At 43.4% G+C, this 21,723-nt stretch overlaps 1 protein-coding gene across 1 annotated transcript in view; it reads right to left on the bottom strand.

Annotated features, from left to right (window-relative positions):
• Positions 1–13,136: 13,136 nt before the first annotated feature.
• Positions 13,137–21,723, bottom strand: part of KBTBD12 (kelch repeat and BTB domain containing 12) — a 45,937-nt gene continuing 37,350 nt past the window's right edge. Inside the window, exon 5 of the mRNA XM_056860843.1 lies at positions 13,137–13,359. Within this exon, the coding sequence (XP_056716821.1) occupies positions 13,190–13,359 (170 nt within the window). The 3' untranslated portion in view covers positions 13,137–13,189. The remainder of the gene's footprint in view (positions 13,360–21,723) is intronic.

Below are 21,723 nucleotides of genomic sequence, written 5' to 3'. Positions count from 1 at the left end.
CTACTAAGCGATAGGGACCCCAAGGCTACATTGTCAGTGGCAAGATTTGTTTCTGTTCTTATATCCCTCAAACACTAGATATATGCTGCCCAAGATCAATGGATCAAGGAGCTTCTAAGGGATAAAAGAAAGGAAAGGAAAGGATTGGAAAAGCTGAGTGGGACAAGATTTTAGCAAGCAAGGAAGCAGATGGTTGACAGGAGGGGAGCGTGCCTGTAGCAGCATGTAGCAGGCAATGGACCAAGAAAAAGGAATCCGAGGGAAGAACTGGTTGAGGAAGCCTGAGGAGAAGAATTGCAAAGGAGATAAGGACTTGTGGGCAGAAGGTGACTCTGTGGGAAAATCTCACATAGAGTGCCCAAGAATATGACAAAGACTGTACGCTGATGATGGGGGTGAGGAGGCATGAAGGCTGGGGAAGCTAAAAGCAGGGATCTAAAGAAACAATGGCTGATGGCAGCACGAAGAAAACCGAAGCAAGGCAACAGTGGGATGGGAGCAAGACTTCTGACTGAGCATAAGGAGCGGCTGTTGTGGGCTAAAAGTAATTAGGCAAATGTGTTTTTGAGGCTGAGAGGCCCAAAGAATCCTAGAGATGCCAACTTTAGAATGTTCCCTAAAGAATTGCCCAAAGGGGGGCCATAACTGCAGCAGGTGACCTGATAAACCTTAGGGGACACAGTAGGTCCTGGTCAAGAGGTCCTGTGGTAAGGGCTGAATCTTGTGTACAATTTGAACAAACCAGTCTTTTTTTTTGGGGGGGGGAGCATGGGTTTCTAGTTTCTCTTTGCTTCTTTGAAGTTCATCAGTTAACATGTGGTTCCCATTTTAAAAAAAATCAAGGGGAAAGGTGGAGAATATCCTAATTAAGATCAGCCTATCTTGCTAGGTAATTCTTTATGTTTATTTTATTTCTGCATACTAGGGGAAAATTTATCTTCCTTTATTTTTGTTTAAAGATACTGACTGTATTGTCCATTGGTGCCTGGAAGGCTAGAACTCATAAGTCCCCAGAGTACTTGCATTGTGCAGCCTAGGTGACGGGCCTCAGCCTCCAAAACATTAACGACCTAAACCTGTGCTTCAGCAACGGGCAAGGAAAGGGCAGAGTCCCACACCCCCCTGTGGAGCTGCTCTATTAGCTTCTGTGAATGGGTCCCAGGGTATAAATCTTGAAACCTCACCCTGCCTAATAAGTGTTCTTCGCGTTATGTCTGGGATGCAGTGGCGGCCAGATTAGGAAGAAAACAAAGACCTTTTCCTCAAAGGAGTCCCAAGAGGTGGTCACCAGCTGCTTTTCTAATCAAAGTTGACGTGGTGTGTAGTCAAAATTCCGCTCAGGTATCAGTTAACCAACCACTTCTGCTGCGTTTTATAATTCACCTATTTCCCGCCTGTTGCAACCTTTTAGCTCCTCAGGCTTTTATGCTCTCAGATGTCATCATTTCCTATTATACGTATTGTAAACAACCTATAAGAAGATATAACAGCCTTGTTCTTGAAGGTCACAGCTAAAAAATTGTTCTTGAACAAAGGCATGATAAGAGTGCTCAAGTTGATGCTAGTTGCACTAAGCCACTATGTCTGTCTGGATTTCCCCCACCCTTTCCCCCAAGGAGCTCAGGGCAGTGTACCTGGCTTTTACCAACCTAAGGTTGCCAGCTCCAAGTTGGGAAATACCTGGAGATTTTTGAGGCGGGGCCTGATGAGGGCAGGGTTCGGGGAGGGGAGGTACTTCAATGCCATAGAGACCAATTGCCAAAGCGGCCATTTTCTCCAAGTGAGCTGATCTCTATCGGCTGGAGATCAGTTGTAATAACAGCAGATCTCTAGCTACTACCTGGAGGTTGGCAACCCTATTTCTGAACCCTGAGATATGATCAAACAGAATGCCCGCTCTTCTTTCCTTGAGGCTGGGAAGGTTAGAAAATTGCTCAAAGAGATGAAATCTACAGGATTTTTACACAAGAAAACCAGATTCCGCAATTTATACTGCAGCAGTCACAGTTGTGAATATTTTTAGATCTGTTGAAAACACCTCAGCTATAAGTAGTGCTCAGTGCAGGGGGGAAAAAATCAAGAAATTTGTCCATCAGGATTGCATTAACTGTGAGCACATAAAGTGCCAGCAGGTTGCAAAGGTTCAGGAGAAAGAATTTGGGTCAACACTATACTTAGCTGTAAGCCTTTTTCTTCATTTCTTCCTCCCCCCAGGACTACTGCTGTGTTGATGGCACTGAATGAGAAGAAGCAAGTAATGTCTTTTAGTGGGGCAATTCCAGGGGAAAACAGACATGAGCTCCTTGTGTTGTTATGGGTAACTGCATGTTGCATGCGTATGGGTTTGTGGTGGCACACATTCGTTTTAGATTCACTTTGGATGCATGTTCTCTCAGTTTTTGTGGTACTGTGTTTATTGCGACCAGGGCTCCTTGCGTTCTATGTTTTTGCACCACAAGGTCATGGTGACAGCAGCACGACACGCAGAAGTGGATATTCTGTTCTGCCTTCACCATGATCACATTTCTCTATGGTTGTCTTCTGCTCTCTCTCTCTTTTTTCTTCTTCACAGAAAACCACGGCTTTTAATCTGATCTGGTCTGAGACCTACATCACACAGTCAACACGTGGTGAAAGGCAGAGCGGGGAGGGAGGGAGAGGAAGAGATGGAACCGAGTCACGGACTCCAAATAAACCAACGGAGTCACAGGAAAAACCACATGGGAGCTTCAAAACACAGAAGGAGGGAAGACGCTGGGGAGGAGTTCAAGAATCTGAACGCAATGTGGTGTGGTTCCCTCTTCTCTGCTGAAGCTACAGATGGGAAGTTTCGAACAAGGAACTCCAAGGCGTACGGATGAGCCCCAGAGTCTACCAAGGGCAGCCAGCAGTTTCCATCAGTACTCACTCAGCAGTGGGCAGGGGGTCAAGGGCAGGCTCTGACCATGGCCTTCTGCTCTCTTACACGAGGCACTGCTGTGAGTTGTTATATACCCCAGGGTGTTATATTCACATCTACCATACATCCTGGGCTTTGTAGGTTTGGGCTAGGATGGTTCATTGGGTTGGATCCCATCAAACAGATCCATGCACACAAGAGGGACAGTCTGTGGTGATTGTTGTCTCCTGTAGCAGCACTCCAACTCTCTCCTCATGTAATCCTTGGAGCCCCCCAGGAGCAGTCTTTCAGGGGACAGCAGAGGTTAGGGGGAGGCAAGAAAGTTGTGTTTTTATGGGCAGAACTATTACTGTCTGTGGTAAATCCAAACCATAGTGTTCAACGCAAGAGTAATTTCATGAGTGACTGCAGTCTTGTTTCTGGTTGATGCTGAGGGCCAATCTACATGTTCAGGTTTTTCATGAGTTGAGTTCCCTGGATTCAACTCAAGTTCCCCACAGTAGCTGCAGGGAATAGCTTTTTTAAAAATACAGCCCAAATGGGCTCAGAATGGCTCCTTGCGGGGAGGAAAGGTTCCTCCAAGCTGCTTTTGTGCATGCCACTGTGAGTGGAGTAGCTTGCCCCCCCCCCAGCTATCTTCCCACACAGAAACAGTCCTGGGGGTGGGAGTCATTTCCCAGCTTTTGCTGCTTCATGTGTACAGAATACTCCATGTGTAGCAGCAAAAACAGGGAAATAACTCCCCCCTCAGCACTGTTTCCATATGGGAGGATGGCTGGTGGGGGGCGGGGGAGGGAGCGGGAGTCCTTCCTTCCCTCACAGTGGTGTTCCAAGCATGTTTGGGCTCTCCTTTATTTTTTAAAAGCTATTACCCACAGCTGCTTTGTGGCTGCGGGGAACCCAATTTTTTTTTTTTATGTATGTGTTGTTTGGCCCTGAGATGAAGTGCTGTGGTTGGTAGCAGTTATGTTAGAGTCAGCCACCATTTAAATCAGCTACTGAGGAACAGAAGGTGCGGGGGATTCTCAGGCCATTTTCTTTGGTAATTCAGAGTTGTTGCTGCTTTGGAAATAAGAAATCCTGTGTCCGTTTGGGAGAGTCTGAACAGGTGAGTTGGTTCCATTCTGATGCATCCTGGAACCATCAAATATTTGGCACCCCATAAGTATTTTTTGGTTTGGGACTTGAAAATGTAACAACCCATTCCTGAGAACTGCAGCGGCCAGGGACGGTGTGGCTGTGGCGGTGCCGCGATGCCTCCAAAGAGGTTTGGCCACTGCAGCAAGGGGGAAATGAGCCTTTTAAAAACTAAAAAATTGGAAAGGGGGGGAAGCCCCATTGAAAACAGAGATGCTGTTGTTTAAGGAGTCATTCCCTGGCTGAAATGGGTTAGGAAGCTGCCTACCGGCAGCTCCGCCCCCCCAGAACACCCCAAGACCCCTCCCAGGATGCCGGCGCAAGTACTTGCGCAAGCAAGACACTGGCGGGAAGCCAAGCCGGTGTCCAAGAGCCACGCTGCTGCAGCCGTCCAGGAAGCCAGCACAAGTGGAACTACGCCAGCGTCCATGCCAGTTTGCAGGACACACGTGGCATGGATGCTGGCATAGGGGTCACATCACCTCCTAAGGCTATTCGGCCCCCAGCCTCAGGAATGCACTGTTAAAGTTTATGGTGGTAGAGTTTATGGTGGTTGATGGTGGTTGATCAATCAAAAATATGTTCTGGGGGAACAGTGAGTCATTTGACACCTAACTGACCCCTTCTGAAGGAAGGGGAAGCTGGCCCAAGGAGCAAGTACTTCCTTCCGTATTTTGAATCTGGAGTCTCCTTCCAGAGACTGGTGTGGTCTTTCTTGATCATTCCCTCTGAGGTTCAGGATTCAAAACCAGTCATACAGTGGGATGGTGAGATTGCTGGAGCACCATGTTGGGGCAGTGGTCATCTGGGAAGACCACTTGAATTCATGCTGCCTTTTCTATTTCAATTGGAAATGCATTCAAAGCATCTACCTCTGCAGCTGGACTAGGACTGGGTTCTGGAGTTTCCTTAGGTCTGTAGAAAAGACATACATGGTCTGATGGCACCTCTCTTCATATTGTTCTCCATATTTTTATTTCTTTCTGTCTTTGACTCCCCCACCCCCCCAAAAAAGTTCTTTTCTCTCCCTTCCCCAGACTAGCATACATACCCTCTCTCACACAGTCTCTCTATCTTTATTTCTCAGTGTCTTGCACATACATGACCACACACATCCTTAACACATATTTGTCTCTCTAGCGCGGAAAAGAAATCTTTAATTACAGTTCCTTTCAAAGATTTTTTTTAAATTTCAACACTCTAAAAAAAATGTCCAGTTATATTGACAAAGCTTGTTTCACTGCTTCGCTGTTCTCAATTACGACTTTGGGGTTGACTTGGAATCTAGCCAAGATGTCTCCATATGTTCAATAATTTTCCCCCCTACTCTGTGCAAACCATCTATGTTTTATGGTGTCTTGTGGGGATGCAAACAGAAAATAATTCCATCTGTGCATGAGCCTATGACAGAACAAGCCACTGACAACTTGGGGTGGCAATCTGTGAAGGTGGTCAAGCGTCATCCTGTGCTGCCTGGCTGTTTGCCGCACAGCAGAACACGATATTTCCTTGGTTCTCCTACTAGCCGGGTTGCATTCTTCGTAGGGGAGCAACCCCTGACCCTTTAAAAAAATATTTATGTTGCAGAAATGGAAGTACTAAACATGTGTATTCTAAGACAGACAATTTGACATTGTGCAGTCTCTTCTTTCTAGGTTCCATGACAGGTTTTTTTTTTTTTTTTTAATCAGGTTGGGGCAATTAAGTACAGATTGTGATTCAGGGGAAGAAGGGAAAGTTTCTCTCAGATTTATGGATCAGACTCTGACCAAACGTTTGCACCTGTTGTCAAATACTCCACAATTAGGATGCTACTAATCATCGCAGCATCCAGGAACATGAAGACTGGACGCTTCGATATAAAGATTGCCTTTTTACAATAGAGGAAGAATTATGCATGAAACAGCCACTAGGGTTTACAGAAAAACCATGCAATTCTGAAGGGGGAAGAGCAGAGCCGCACAGGAACTGGCGTGACCCCTACGCCGGCATACAGAGATTGAGAAGGTGCAGAGAAGGGCAACCAAAATGGTTAGGAGACTGGAGCAAGTGCCCTATGAGGAGCGATTAAAATGCTTAGGGCTGTTTAGCTTGGAAAGAAGGCAGCTGAGGGGAGACATGATTGAGGTCTATAAAATTATGCATGGTTTGGAGAGAGTGGACAGGGAGAAGTTTTTCTCCCTCTCCCCTAATACTAGAACACGGGGTCATCTGCTGAAGCTGGAGGGTGAGAGATTCAAAACAGATAAAAGGAAGTATTTCTTCACACAGTGCATAGTTAAATTGTGGAACTCCCTGCCCCAAAATGTGGTGATGGCTGCCAACTTGGAAGGCTTTAAGAGGGGAGTGGACATGTTCATGGAGGAAAGGGGTATTCATGGCTACTAGTTAAAATGGATACTAGTCATGATGCATAAATATTCTCTCCAGGATCAGAGGAGTATGCCTATTATCTTAGGTGCTGTGGAACACAGGCAGGATGGTGCTGCTGCAGTTGTCTTGTTTGGGGGCTTCCTAGAGGCACCTGGTTGGCCACTGTGTGAACAGACTGCTCGATTTGATGGGCCTTGGTCTGATCCAGCAGAGCTTTTCTTATGCTCTTATGTTCTTATCTGTGCCACTTGTGCCATGCTAACTGGCACCGACGCCAGCAAAAGGGCGACTTATGCTGGCCCAGAGGAAGCAGTACAGCAGTGCTGGGCTCACAAGCTAGCACAGCCTCCTGACAGAGTTCCAACAGCACAACTCCCTGCACTAGCATCCTGGGGGGTGTTCCCAGGGTGTTCCCGGGGGCAGAGCCACCTATACACTGCTTCCTAAACCCTTTTGGGCCAGGAATGCTCCCTCTTCCCTTACTCAAGTTTAAGCCATCAAAAATGGTGGTGTAGCCCCATGGAATGCTATGGAGCAGTTCCATGGGGCTTGCAGGTAAGGGCAGGATTTTTACTTGGGGGAGGGGGGTGGAATCTGCTCTGGAGGCAGCGCAGCTGCACTGTCTCCAGGTGCTGCCTAATACACACACACACACCAGGAATGGGCTGCCCAAGAATAAACATATAGTCTGTAAACTTCAAAAGGGGCTTTATGGGTTTAAACAAGCTGCGAAAGCATAGTCGGACAAGCTGGCCAAGATGCTACTAAATCCAGGCTTCGGACAAGGCAAAGATGACCCTTGTCTTTACAGTTGACACACAGATGGAAGGTGGGCATTTATTCTGACCTATGTTGACAATATGATTATTTGCCATGAAAATCAAAATGACTATGCTGAGATTATATTCCAATTAAACAAGGAAGTAGAAGTCAAACACCTACTTGGGAATTCAGATTAAACAGGAACCAGACAGAAGTTATCTTCATACTCAAAAGCAGAAGATACTGGAACTATTGCAAAGCCTGGGGCTAGAAGGTGTTAATCCAGTGCTCACACCAATGGAATCAGGCTTCTACAAAGAAAAGGTACCTGACAAACCACTGCCAGACAACAGCAGCTACATAGGCAAGCTTACATAGGCCATAGGTAAGCTTCTATACTTAGCTACAACAAGACCTGACATTGCAACAGCTGTAAGTAAGCTGTAAACTGTAATTATCCAGAAGGGTTAGTACACCCACCACAAAGGATTGGACTGCAGTTAAAAGGGTGATGAGGTACTTGAAGGGTGCTGCACACTTTAAACTGAGACTGCCAGCAACTAATAATCCTACACTCTTGGGATATGCTGATGCAGATTGGAGAGAAGATGCGGATTGGAGAAAGATCAGACCTAAGATCCACTACTGGTTATGTATTTTTCTATGGAGGTGGTGCTGTAAGTTGGGCAACTCATAAACAAGATATTGTTACCCACTCATCTACTGAAGCAGAATTTGTATCTGCTTTCAAAGTTTGCAGAGAATTAGAGTGGCTTATGTTACTGGAGGATTTTGCCATTAAGGAACCTTTGCCAGTTCAAATGCTAGAGGATAACCAGAGTTGTATAGCCCTCTTTCTTTCAGAAAAGAACAGCATGTGACTGAAGCACATTGGAATCAGGAACCAGTATGTAAGGATCCTGCAGGGTAAGGAGTTGTCAAGCTACACTACTGCCCCCTGAGAAAATGACAGTGGACATATTTACCAAACCGCTACCAAGAGACAAACATCATAACAATGTAAGAACATAAGAAAGGCCCTGCTGGATCAGACCAAGGCCCATTAAGTCCAGCAGTCTGTTCACACAGTGGCCAAACAGGTGCCTTTAGGAAGCCACAAACAAGACAACTGCAGCAGCATTGTCCTGTCTGTGTTCCACCGCACCCAAAATAATAGGCATGCTCCTCTGATACTAGAGAGAATAGGTATGCAGCATGATCAGTATCCATTCTAACTAATAGCCATGAATACCCATCTCCTCGATGAATATGTCCACTCCCCTCTTAAAGCCCTCCAAGCTGGCAGCCATCACTACATCCTGGGGCAGGAAGTTCCACAATTTAACTATGCGCTGTGTGAAAAAATATTTCCTTTCATCTGTTTTGAATCTCTCGCTCTCCAGCTTCAGCAGATGACCCCGTGTTCTAGTATTAGGGGAGAGGGAGAAAAACTTCTCCCTGTCCACTCTCTCCAAACCATGCATAATTTTATAGACCTCTATCATGTCTCCCCTTAGCCGCCTTCTTTCCAAGCTAAACAGCCCTAAGCGTCCTAACCGCTCCCCATAGGACAGTTGCTCTAGTCCCTTAATCATTTTGGTTGCTCTTTTCTGCACCTTCTCAAGCTCTGTAATATCCTTTTTTAGGTGTGGTGACCAGAACTGTACACAGTATTCCAAGTGTGGTCTCACCATAGATTTGTACAAGGGCAGTATGATATCAGCAGTTTTATTCTCTATTCCTCGTCTAATTATGGCCAGCATGGAATTTGCCTTTTTTACAGCAGCCGCACACTGGGTTGACATCTTCATTGAGCTAGCCACCCCAAGATCCCTTTCTTGGACTGTCGCTGCCAGCACAGATCCCATCAGTGAATATGTGAAGTTGGGATTTTTTGCCCCAATATGCATCACTTTATACTTGCTCACCTTGAATCTCATTTGCCATTTTAATGCCCATTCTTCCAGTACGCAGAGATCCTTCTGGAGCTCTTCACAGTCTGATTTTGTTTTAACCACCCTAAATAATTTGGTGTCATCTGCAAACTTGGCTACTTCACTGTTTAACCCCAACTCCAGGTCAAGTCATGTGGGACAAGTGATGTGGGACATGTGGGACAAGTGATGTGGGACAAGTGATGCAAAAACTACTTAGTAGAATCCTAGTTTCAACAAGCTATACACAGTAGTATAACTCACAGTCCCCAATCATTTATACAAATAACTTTGTGAACCTGCATTAAAAAGCCCTCTTGAATAATTCAATTATGCATAGTTTGCAGAAAGCCAGGAGAGTGGGAGCCTTCCTGACCTCCTCAGGCAGGCCGTTCTACAAGGTGGGGGCCACAACGGAGAAGGCATGTGTATGGTCAGTTTTTGATTTTGCCCATTGGCAGGTTGGCACCTGCAGAAGACTCTGCTCTGATGAGGCAAGCTGTTGTGGTGGAGCGTAGGAGGAGAGGCAGTCTACAGATATGAGGGTCCAAGTACCTTAAATTGAGTCTGGTAACTGATGGGCAGCCAGTGAAGTGCCTGCAGGATAGGAATAATATGCATGCTCCGACTAGCTCCCAATAATAGTTGAGCCATGACATTCTGCACCAACTGGAGTTTCCAAATTGATTTGAGGGGAGACCAATGTGCAGAGGCATTGATCCAGGTGGCCAGATCAGCCCTATCAAGGTAAGGGGCCATCTTTCAGGCAAAGCTGAGTTGGACGAAAACCCTTTTTGCAGCTGCATTAACTTGCTTCTCCAGTAGTAATTTTGTGTCCAGTGTTACCCCAAGGCTCTTAACTGGGTCAGCTAAACTCCATCAAAAGTGGGGAACACAATGTCCTTCAAGATTTCTGCTTCCACAGCCAGCATATCACTGCTAATTGTCCATTCCTGAGACAATAAAGGTTCAGATTTTGGCATCAGCAGTTGCTGAGCTACCTTGAACAACTGGGATAGTTGTGAGATAGCTTATGCTATAATAGCAGAATAATAACATTTATTTGCCACCGTTCACTGCCATGTCATAGGTCTTTCAATGGGTTCTGTAATGTAATTTATCACATTCGGTACAAGTTTGCTGCCAGTGTTGTTCTAGATGTCTCCCAGCCTTCTTCAGGTCATCCAGTTCTGCAGTAAACCAGGGAGCAGTTTACGCCCCAGGGTGGGAGTGGTCGTAACCTTGTTGATAGCTTCAAGGAGCTTCACATTCCACACTCCAACTGCAGCCTCAGTTGAGCATGTGTTTGGGCTCCTAAATTTCCCCAGAGCATTCTAGAATCCAGTAGAATTCATGACCCTCCATGGGTGGACCATTTCAATAACACTTTTTAAAAGAGTCAACATAATGATTTCCTTTCTCTCCCCCCACCCCTTTTTCACTAAAGGCAGCATTTCAAAAGATAGCTTTTTTAAAGTCAGTAATACTGGGGTGGGAAACAGATGGTAGCTTTTATTGAATAAATAGGTTAGAAATGGCCAAAAGCAACTAAACCTCAGGAGGCTTATTTAAGACAGCAGAGGTACAGAAAGTTCCTACGTGATGTTGATTCCATGCATACCTCAATAAGATGTTATTTCATATCTCATTCTGTGGGAGAGACCCCACAGAGATAGTTACAATACCCTAAACTGGTTTTGAACTATTGCCTATTTGAACTACTGAACTATTATGAAAAAATGGCCAGGCACCTTTTGCTTACAACAACAGCATCGCAACACAGCATGACGTCTGGGTAGATGCAGCATGTGCGCTTTCCTTGACTACATGCTCAATCTTCTTTTTATTCCTAGTGTTGACAATACAGAGATGATACATATAAATGTATTTTGACTGTCGTGCGCCCTGTAGGCAGGATGCATCTAAGAAGAAAAGGGTTGAATCATAAGGATCACAAGTTTGCTTCTTTTCTAGGTTCATTCTTTCTATTAAACACACACACTCACGAATTCAACCAGAGCACAGTGTTCCGTATCAAACCAGTTCTGCTGGAGTTTCCACTGCCTTTGTCAGTTTCATGACTGAATTTTTCCCCCAAAATGTTGATTGATATTTCAAGGTGATGTTGATGAGTCATAAACAGAGCTACGGGGGGGGGGGGGAAATCTCTCTTCTCCATCACTCTTGCTCAGTTTGCTGCAGGAGGAATTGTAAATTTGGGCTTGCTGCATATTACACCCACTGGTTTGTATCCTACCACTCTTCTCAGAAAAGGTTGAAACCTTCTAACTTAAGTGGCTCTTTCTCCAGCAGAAGAGCCACTTAAGTTGGAGGGAGTCTCGTTAGGTTGGAGGAAGGCTTCAAACTTTATTGAGCAGAGTGGTAGGATGAATGCCATGGTGTGGACATTCTGTACTCCAAATCTGTGCTTCCTTCTCTCTTCACTCCTTCCTCTCTCTTGCTTGCACCATCACTCGTTCTCATTCATATGAACTGCATGTCCACTATTCCTGCTATATCTCTCGCATTCCTCCATTTCCATTTCCTAATACAACCTCCCACTGCCAAGAATAGGCAACAGCAATGATGGAAGCAGCAGAGGTTCTGTATCTTAATGCTCTGATGTCAGAGGCAAGGGGCAAGATTGGTCAAGTAGAAGAACAAGACTCATGAGGGAAGAGAGGGTCTCAGAAGATTAGCTCTCTAAGAAGGTTCAAAAGGCCATGCAGGTTTGGAGACATAGGTGCTATTTACACAGCCCAAATAATGCACTTTCAATCCACTTTCAATGCACTTTGAAGGTGGATTTTATTGTGTGAACTGGCAAAATCCACTTGCAAACAATCATTAAGGTGCAGTGAAAGTGGACTGAAAGTGCTTTATTTGGGATGTGTAAATAGCACCTAAGCAACAAAATTGGGCCATAGGACATAAGCGCCTGAGTTAAAGCACTAGGAGCTCCAAAGATCAGTGCTTCCAAGTAGCCAATCAGTCTCTGCTCTGTGCAGCTCATTAAGAACAAGAGTGTGATCTCCTAGGGCTCAAGACCAATAAAAGTCTTGATTGCTAAAGTGAATGTACCAATCCAGAGTGCTGAGGGACCACAGCCAGAGAGAAATTCCAGAAGGAAAGCTCTGTTAGCCTGATAACAACCAAAACCATGAACAGACTTGGGCCACCATCTAGGCTATCATATGTATTGTTGCTTATGAAAGCGTAACTGATACATTTATTAGGGTTGGATGCTATATTTCCTTTATCCCTTAGAAGCTCTTTGATCTATTGATCTTGAGCAGCATAGTTTTAAATCTATTATTTGGGGGATCCTATCAGCTTTTGCATTTGATCTCACCTGACTTCCATCCTCACCACAGCCCCTGTTTGGCATGGCTTTTATCCTTGTGGGCCCCATGATCCTCAGCATCACCTTTTCAACAATCAAAAGAAACCACTCCTTTCTCTTTCACCACTGGAAAAGCCATCAGGATCCAAACCTTAGTTTTTAAGGTGCTCTAAGAAACTTAGATGTGATGCCTGCTTCCATACTTCAAGAGATCTAATGTTGCATGTGGTCCAGCTGACAGCCCACATAATGTTGCATGTGGTCCAGCTGACAGCCCACATCTGACCTGTTTTGGTTTTGCAGGGAGTCTTAATAAGGAAGGGTGCTTATCAGCAAACCCCACCGTCAACGCAGAACCAGTTTTACCTGCCAAAGGCTATATTTTCCTTTCTCTTTGCATCCTGCTACTTCCCACCCCAGCCTGCTTGGCCAGGTCAGCATCGCCATCCTCTGCACCCAGCCCACACAGTAAGCAGGGGGAAGGAGGAGAGGAAGTAACAATCAAAACAAATGGATATCAAATGTAACATTTTTTTAAAAATGAGAAAAAATTGCCCAGCTTTACTAATCAACCCAACTTGGTTTTTGATTATATAAAAATGCATAATAGTGGTTGGATTTCACTGTATTACACCCATGTTGCAAACTTGTCTCTTAGGAATCCAGTGATCGCTTCAGACCACTTGCAAAGAATTCTGGATTCTAAGCTCCTCAACTAAACCGCTAAGGAAATCTGCATTCCTATTGCTCTACTAAATCAGGAGGGGGAGGAATAAGATCTCGTGGGTTCAGCTGAGCAACAAGACAGACATCATAGCTGTCATGCATGAGAACATTGACAGCCACCACATTCCACTGATTTTCCCAGGTGTCCAGCTCCAGGATCTCTTTGGTGATAACTTCATGCCGGGCTGAAACAAAAAAATGAAGAGAAAAATCAAATTCAGTGACAACAAGAGAAATACAGAGTTAACAAAAGAAGTTCTGCTTTCAGTACAAGTAACAATCCAAAATGCATCTTGTGCTCTACTTCGATTACAAGAGGAGACGGCAGAGCTTGAAACATTGTTTGCAAGCTTATGACACATTCCAGTTGAATATAGCACCAAAACACCGAATTGCTTTGCTCCAAAAACAAGAGTACTGAGTCCTTTTGTAGGCTGCTTAAATCAGGGTACTTCATTCATTGTGCACTGGTTCTGACCTGGCGCTTCTTCTTTGCTTCTAGAATTGTGTCTAGTATGAGGTATTCCCAGTTCCTGGAGATGCTTTGCATACAGTCATCTAACTGCGTGCTAAATGGACTTAGAAGGGTGTAAATCTTCATAGAGTTGCACTGCTGCAACTCTATCTTATGGATTGAGAGCTGGCTGAAAAATAGGAAGCAGAGAGTAGGAATCAATGGTCAGTTCTCACAATGGAGGGATGTGAACAGTGGGGTCTTTCAGGGATCTGTGATGGGACTGGTGCTTTTCAACCTGTTCATCAATGACCTGGAGTTGGGGGTGAACAGCGAGGTGGCCAAGTTTGCAGATAGCACCAAATTATTTAGGGTGGTTAAAACAAAATCAGACTGTGAAGAGCTCCAAAAGGATCTCTTCAAACTGGAGGAATGGGCATTAAAATAGCAAATGAGAGTCAATGTGAGCAAGCATAAAGTGATGCATATTGGGGCAAAAAATCCCAACTTCACATATACACTGATGCGATCTGTGCTGGCAGTGACAGACCAAGAAAGGGATCTTGGGGTGGTAGTGGATCGGACGATGAAGACATCAAGCCAGTGTGCGGCTGCTGTGAAAAAGGCAAATTCTATGCTGCCATAATTAGACAAAGAACAGAGAATAAAACTGCTGATATCATACTGCCCTTGTACAAATCTATGGTGAGACCACACTTGGAATACTGTGTACAGTTCTGGTCACCACACCTAAAAAAGGATATTGCAGAGCTTGAGAAGGTGCAGAAAAAAGCAACTAAAATGATCAGGGGACTACAGCAAATGCCCTATGAGGAGTGGTTAAAACGCTTAAGCTTGGAAAAAAGGTGGTTAAGGGGAGACATAATAGAGGTCTATAAAATTATGCATGGTTTGGAGAGAGTGGACAGGGGAAAGCTTTTCTCCCTCTCTCATCATACTAGAAGGGTCATCTGCTGAAGGGTGAGAGATTCAAAACAGATAAAAGGAAGTATTTCTTCACATAACACAAAAATTGTGGAATTCCCTGCCCCAGGATGTGGTGATGGCTGCTAACTTGGAAGGCTTTAAGAGGGGAGTGGACATGTTCATGGGGGATAAGGGCTATCCATGGCTACTAGTAAAAATGGATACTAGTCATGATGCATACCTATTCTCTCCAGGATCAAAAGAGCATGCCTATCTTTAATCTATTGTCTGACAGGGTTGTTGTGAAGATAAACTGGGGTGAGCAGGTACAGTGTCCTGAGATCATTGGAGAAAAGCTGAAATAAGCTTAAATAATAAATAAGGTTAAATAGTTTAAAAATTGAAATAGCCCTAATACTTTTTTAAAAAACACGGAACCAATTTAAACTATCCAGTAGAATATCCAGCACTGCTTAAGTGCTCCTTAAAAGGTTTCCATTAAAGGCATCCTTCACTCAGTCCCGTTATAGATATTAATGTATTCTGCCATTGGATAAAAAGTCCTGCAACACTGAATTTATGAAAGACATTAATACAAGCCCAGGATTCAAAGAATTCAGAGGATATGAGGGTCCAGGGGCCATAAGAGACACTCAGGTCTACAGTTTACATTCTAAATATTTGAAGGTTGCTCATGTATTAATAGAATGCTACATTCATTGCAATTCAAAATAAACTGAATTGTTTTCCTGTTGCATGGGTGTTGGGGTGCGTGTGTGGATAATCTAATTGCCCATATTTCATAAAATGGAATTTTAAAGGAAGGATCAGTATGGGGGGCTCCAAATGAGAAGCAACTCTGGGCCTTGTTGGTATACCAGCCCTGAAATAATGTTCTGAGCATTGTTTTTCCAAGTCTAGACTATTTAATGGTATATAATGGCATCACCCTGGAGAAAACAAACTGCAAGGGAACATGGGACAGTTTCCCAGTTTTCATTGTAGTCATGGAACCTTTTCCCATGACTACAATGAAAACTGGGAAAACTAAGACTAATAATTTCTTCAGGGAACTGCCATCACATAAGTGAGCTAATTAGGACAGGTGTTTGTTTGGGAGTAGATTCAGAAACATCTGCATCAAAAGGTATGTGTGACAGCGTAAAGATATAGAATTATTAACTTAGCCAATGATTTTTGTTTGATATAGATCAAACTAACGGCATATTTAATGCATGTAAGAATTAAATCAACATCGTTTAAATTAGCTTCTAACGGGAACATAAAGTCTATACTCGTAAATCTGCCGTTTCTTTCCCCCAATTATCTCCTGCATTCGTAGCATTCATATGCCACACAACTATACATGAGAAAAGATCACATGTGCTTTATTGTGGTCGTATATGATAGTGCCCTCCCATCTTCTGAAAAACAGGCGCTGTGGCTTCTATAGGGAGCAGTTTTCAGCAGCCATCTCTCCTATGCTGGGTGGGGACAGTGTTGTTCAAACTTCCAGTGCTTGTCTTGCACTTCGTCTGTTTGGAACAACTGATGAATCTGGCAGGAGCACTTAGATTCAAACAGCACTGTGAAATCAAAGCCAGTCTTACAAAGAGCAGTTTTTAACGAAAACTGAAAAATCTTACAGTAACAAAAGAGCTATGAGAGACTTTTTGCTTCAGAGTCTTTTTTTTAAAAGGGGGAGGAGGGCAGAAAGTCATTTATTTTCTAGCATAAGAGCTAGGTTTTTTTGTCACTTCTTACAGGAGGGCAAATTCTTTTCAATAAAGGAGAAGTTCTTTTCATTTCCCCTGCTTTTTCTTTTGATTCTAAAGTTATTGCATTCTGTAAGAGACTTTAACCTGAACTTTCATTACATGGAACAGAGGATGTGGATAGGCTTTTCTATTTTTCTCTCCCTCTATTCTGAGGAATCTCTAGCCTACTTGAGCCCCAAGAGTCAAGCTGAGCCATTTAACAGAGAAGGAAACCTAAAACTCTTGGACTCTCACATACTACATAGCTACAAGCCCAGGTGCTACAAATTTACAATCAGCAGGGAGTTGCAGCCAATCCCAACTCAGTGCGTGCATGAATACTGCACATGTTTCTAAGTACCTGTTAATCGCATTCATGAATGTATAGGTGCACTCCTAAAATGTTTTAAAAGCTTAAAAACTTGGTATATGAAGTGGCCCTTATTAAATATTCCATAGAGTTGCAATTAGATTTCCCTATCAATACCAGTTGACTTTCTAGGATCTGAAAGAGGGTTTTCTTTACTCCTTTATTTGCAACTGTTTTTGATGTTTATCATGTGCTTCCAAACTTCCCTACTATGATCACTATCAATTCACATCAGGGTATGCATTATATACCCTTTTCTGAGAACCAGTTCATACTTTGAGTAGAACAAGAGGAATAAGATTGTTGCTTTCTCTCTAAATTTGCTTGTGCCCGGCCTAAACTCTATAAATTGCTGCAAAGATAATGAAACATTTAATAGCAATTATCGAAAAAGCTGGGAGGAAGATCAGAAGTATGAAGTAGAATGTCATTTTAGATATGTAAAACAAACACCAAAAATGTAGACGTTAAACTGTCTTACGGTCATTTACAGAAGGTCTTATACTGCAGCTAGATCCTTTAAAATTGGTGCCAGTATTTCAAATACGTGTTGGAGATGTGGGCACCAAACAGGCACCTTTTTTATTCGTGGTGGAAATGCAATGTTATCAACGAGTTCTGGAATAATATACCAGCTGAAACACATAGAATAACAGGTATAGAAATACATTTTCCATTAGTGTATTTGTCACCTATAAAATCAGTGGTACTGGTTATCACTTTTAGTACTTATGGCCAGAATAATAATAATAATAGCTCAAAACTGGAAACAGTTTCACTTCCAAAGATAGAGATTTGGGCACATAAACTGTGGCATATTATGTGAATGGATAAGTCACAGCCAATTTATGGCAACCCAGTAGGGTTTTCAAGTCAAGAGACTAACAGAGGTGGTTTGCCATTGCCTTCTTCTGCATAGAGACCCTGATATTCTTTGGTGGTCTCCCATCCAAGTACTAACCTGGGCTGACCCTACTTAGCTTCTGAGATTTGATGAGATCAGGCTAGCCTGGGCCATCCAGGTCAGAATCTTTAAAAATTAGAGACTTTTTAAAAAGCTATAAACCTTTTAAACAACATCTCACAAGGGAGGGAGGATGAAATGTGCTGCTATTAGTTCATCAGACATGGAGGAAATAGGTGGATGTGAAATCTACAAAGGAGAAGAATTCATGGGCTGAGGTGTTAGGAAAAACAAAGGAGCCCACCAAAGGGAGCTGGATAGTCTGTTCTCCAGAAGCTATGCTTTGAATATAGCTAGACTAGGGTTGCTAATCTCCAGATGGTACCTGGAGATTTCCCTCTATTGCAATTGGTCTCCAGATGACCAAGATCAGTTCCACTGGAGAACATGGCTGCTTTGGAGGATGGACTCTATGGCATTATACCCTGCTGAGTTCCCTCCCCTCCCTAAACCCCACCCTCCCCAGGCTCCACCCCCAAAATCTCCAGGTATATCCCAACCCAGAGCTGGCAACTCTAAGCTAGAACCAGTTGATGTAGTCTTTGACCCATAGTATAGTTAGTTTAATTATTAATCTATTGCTAGTAGTGAACATCCATAAGAAGGAATTTTATTTTTGATTAGGAAACTTCTTAAGTGTTCCTCACAATTCTTTGAAATTTCTCATGCTTGCAGCAAACACCATTCTTATGTTCAAAATTTTCTGTTTTTAAGTAGGAACGTTTTCTACCAATGCATTTTGCCATGCAAACATTTACAGGTTGAGATTTCTTGTTACAAATGTATGATTTTCAGTTCACTGGACTCAGTATTGTCCGTTACACTTGGAGGTTGACAGATTGCCTTAGGCTACAATATAAATATTTAATCTGTTCCTCTGTTCTTCGAAATTGCATTCCAGATGTGGTTACAGTTTGCAGTTATCCCTGTGGTCCTACATATCGATTGTGAAAAATAATTTCTTCCTTTACTATTGGATTATGCCATTTTCAATAAAAGCAGGCTGGAAGGAAAAAGTGAACTACATAGGTTTCTCAGAACTTTATGCACTGCCTACATGTCTTTCAATACAATAATAGTTGAACTGTCATTCAATTCCTGATAAGTTTTCCATGCAATAGGAAATAGGTAGTCTAGTGATTAAGGCTGCAACCCTAAGAACGCTTTCCTAGGAGTACCACTGAATAAAATGCAACTTTACATCTGAGCAGGCCCATTTTGGATTACTCCCGCTTTGACTCAGGGTATCTTAGAAAGTATTATAAGTAGGGTTTCCAGTTCCTCTTCGCTACCAGTGGGAGGTTTTGGGGTGGAGCCTGAGGAGGGTGGGGTTTGAGGAGGGGAGGGACTTCAGTGCCATAGTGTTCAATTGCCAAAGCGGCCATTTTCTCCAGGGGAACTGATCTCTATCGGCTGCAGGTCAGTTGCAATAGCAGGAGATCTCCAGCTAGTACCTGGAGGTTGGCAACTCTATGAATAAGGATCAGCGAAAAGGACTTTTCTATAGGTGCTACCTGCTATAGGAGATGAATTCGTCTTCTGCCAATGACATGGTCTTTTTAGTGGCAGCACCCATGTTATGGAACTCCTTCCATGGACAGTTTGCTAGGCCCATTCCATTCAGGCCTTTAGATGTTTAGAAAAAGTTAATTTGTTTTGACAGGCCTTTTAATGTAGACTCTTCTGTATAAGACATGGCTTTTTCTGTGTTGTTGATGGTTTAGCTATTAATATTGTGCTTTTATGTAGTTGTTTCTAGGGTGCTGATGTTTTCATTATCACAATATGCCATTTTGAGGGCCATATTGATGAAAAAGCAACCTGATTGTTTTAACTATAAATAAAATAAACCAATACAAAATCCCTGTAAATAGTTGTATGGGTTGAAGGTCAACATATGGCGGGAATCCTTTGGCACCATCGGGGTACCCAGTATCGGAGCAGGGACAGATTTGGAATGTCCTGAGTGCTGCATTTTTCCTTTTTACTGTAGCAGCAAACAACAGCTAAGAAACACCCCTACTCTGTAAATCACATAACTCATAAATACATATATGATCCTATGTATGTGTATCGATGTTTTTAATGTGTAACATATTCAGTCTGTTCATGTGAAGACACATTTAATTTGATCCTTGCCATTCATAGATGCATGCACACTCTTTTCCATTCCTAAGGGGAGAGGTTTGTATTTTCACAATTGCTCACAGATAAAGGAGGCTTATCTAGAGAAGATTTCATAAATATGTAAGACCTCTTGTGTCCTGTAGCTGATACTTGCCATTTCCATGAGTGGAGCATGGTAATGTACCGATCTGTGCCATGCGTGCAGAACTTTAATAGCTGTCAGCATCTGCAGGCCTGAGGGCAGTTTTCACTTGATGGGAAAAGGTAGCAGAATGCATCCACATGAACATCCTGCTGCTAATTTGCAAAGTCTCCATTAGTAGTTATGTGGCAGCAGCTTTGCAGTACATCAGCTCACAAAACCAAGTGACTGTTGCCCATGGTATTGTTCCTTCAAAGAAAATTGCTTCTTGGGGCAGGCAAAACCATCAGCGGTCACAGATTCTCAAAGATTCTAATGTTGCTGTACCTCCTGCCTCTGGTGGATTTAATATTGCTGACAGCTAGATGACATCACTGTTTGTGGCACTGGGCTGTCATCGCGGAGGTGGAAGTGCAAAAGGGCATGAGGATTGATTCTTCCTTCCAGGAATGTTATCATTAGCTCCATATTAGCAGCATCAGCAGAGTTAATAGGCAATGACTACTTTGCCACTTTAATTGGGAGGGGGATGTAGATTGCTGCTGTCAGAGCAGGTTGGAAATGGGATCTCCAGCAGCGTTTCCAAGCTATTTGTAATGAGAATGCTATAGGCCTATACTATCATGGGAAGAAGGCAATGACTAATAGCAACAATGAGCCAATATTAAGCAGCAATTGAAGCTCTCCAAAATATCACAGCCACTGTCTCTTGAGTTCTCCGAACAAGCCCCAAACTCCCCTTACCCACTCCAATCCAGCTCCCAGTTATGAATGGGTTGAAAACAATGGTGGGTAATTGTGTGCTGATTGGTAGCCATCATACACTTTCACTGGGGTTAAGCTGGTATCACCCTTTGAAAGGCTTGAATGCCACTTGGGGTGTAAATGTTTAGAAATGCACTGTTAATTTCTGGAAGGAAAAGAACTGGTGATGTTGTGATTTTGGAGCGACTGAGAAATAGAATCATAGAATCATGGAGTTGGAAGGGACCACCAGTGTATTCTAGTCTAACCCTCTGCACAAGGCAGGAAATTCACAACTACTTCCCCCCACACACACCCAGTGACCTCTACTCCATAGCCAGAAGATGGGGGCGGAACCCTCCAGGATCCCTGGTCAATCTGGCCTCAAGGAAAATTGCTTCCTGACCCCAGAGTGGCGATCGGCACTACCCTGGACATGTCAGAAAGGTCCACAAGAGCCAAACACTGATGCAACCCTTCCTGCCCTCCCTCTCATGTGTTGAGTTTCCCCATACTTGGAAGGGAAACTGTGATACAAACAAGAAGGAAGCTTCAAGACATTGATGAGAGAAGGACTGATATTAAATTAAGAATTTCCAGGGCATTGATGTTCACAAGTGGAGGACAAAGCTTGGGGAAGGTTTTCTGCTGAAAAGGTGCTTTGGGTGCATGGTTTTTCCACAAAGGAAAATTTTCAGTTTTTAAAGGATATGTTAGAGGAAGAAAGGAATCTAAAAGTGCGTGAATGGAGGAAGTGGAATGGGTTTATGATAGCATATGGAATTTGAGGTGGGTGTCACACTAATTTGGAGGGTGGTTGGGACAAATAGGATGAGAGCCAGAAGTGGGGCTAGTTTGCTCAGAAACCCCATCCAAGATATTGCTTTACAAAAATATACGTCACACTTGAAAGGTTGATCCTCTGAGCCTCAGACATCCCAGTGAAATACCAAAGAAGTGTTGGTGGCTTTCAACAATGTATTCTTTATGGTACTTCTGAAATCTAAGGAGCCTTATTCAGAAATTCTGTAATAAGCCTCTTAGTCATGCTAAATATAATTCCT

Source organism: Euleptes europaea, chromosome 1 (assembly GCF_029931775.1).
Source record: "Euleptes europaea isolate rEulEur1 chromosome 1, rEulEur1.hap1, whole genome shotgun sequence".
In the NCBI taxonomy this organism is placed as follows: domain Eukaryota; kingdom Metazoa; phylum Chordata; class Lepidosauria; order Squamata; family Sphaerodactylidae; genus Euleptes; species Euleptes europaea.
The sequence above is the reverse complement of the archived record's forward strand: the minus strand, read 5'-3'. Positions and strand labels throughout refer to the sequence as shown.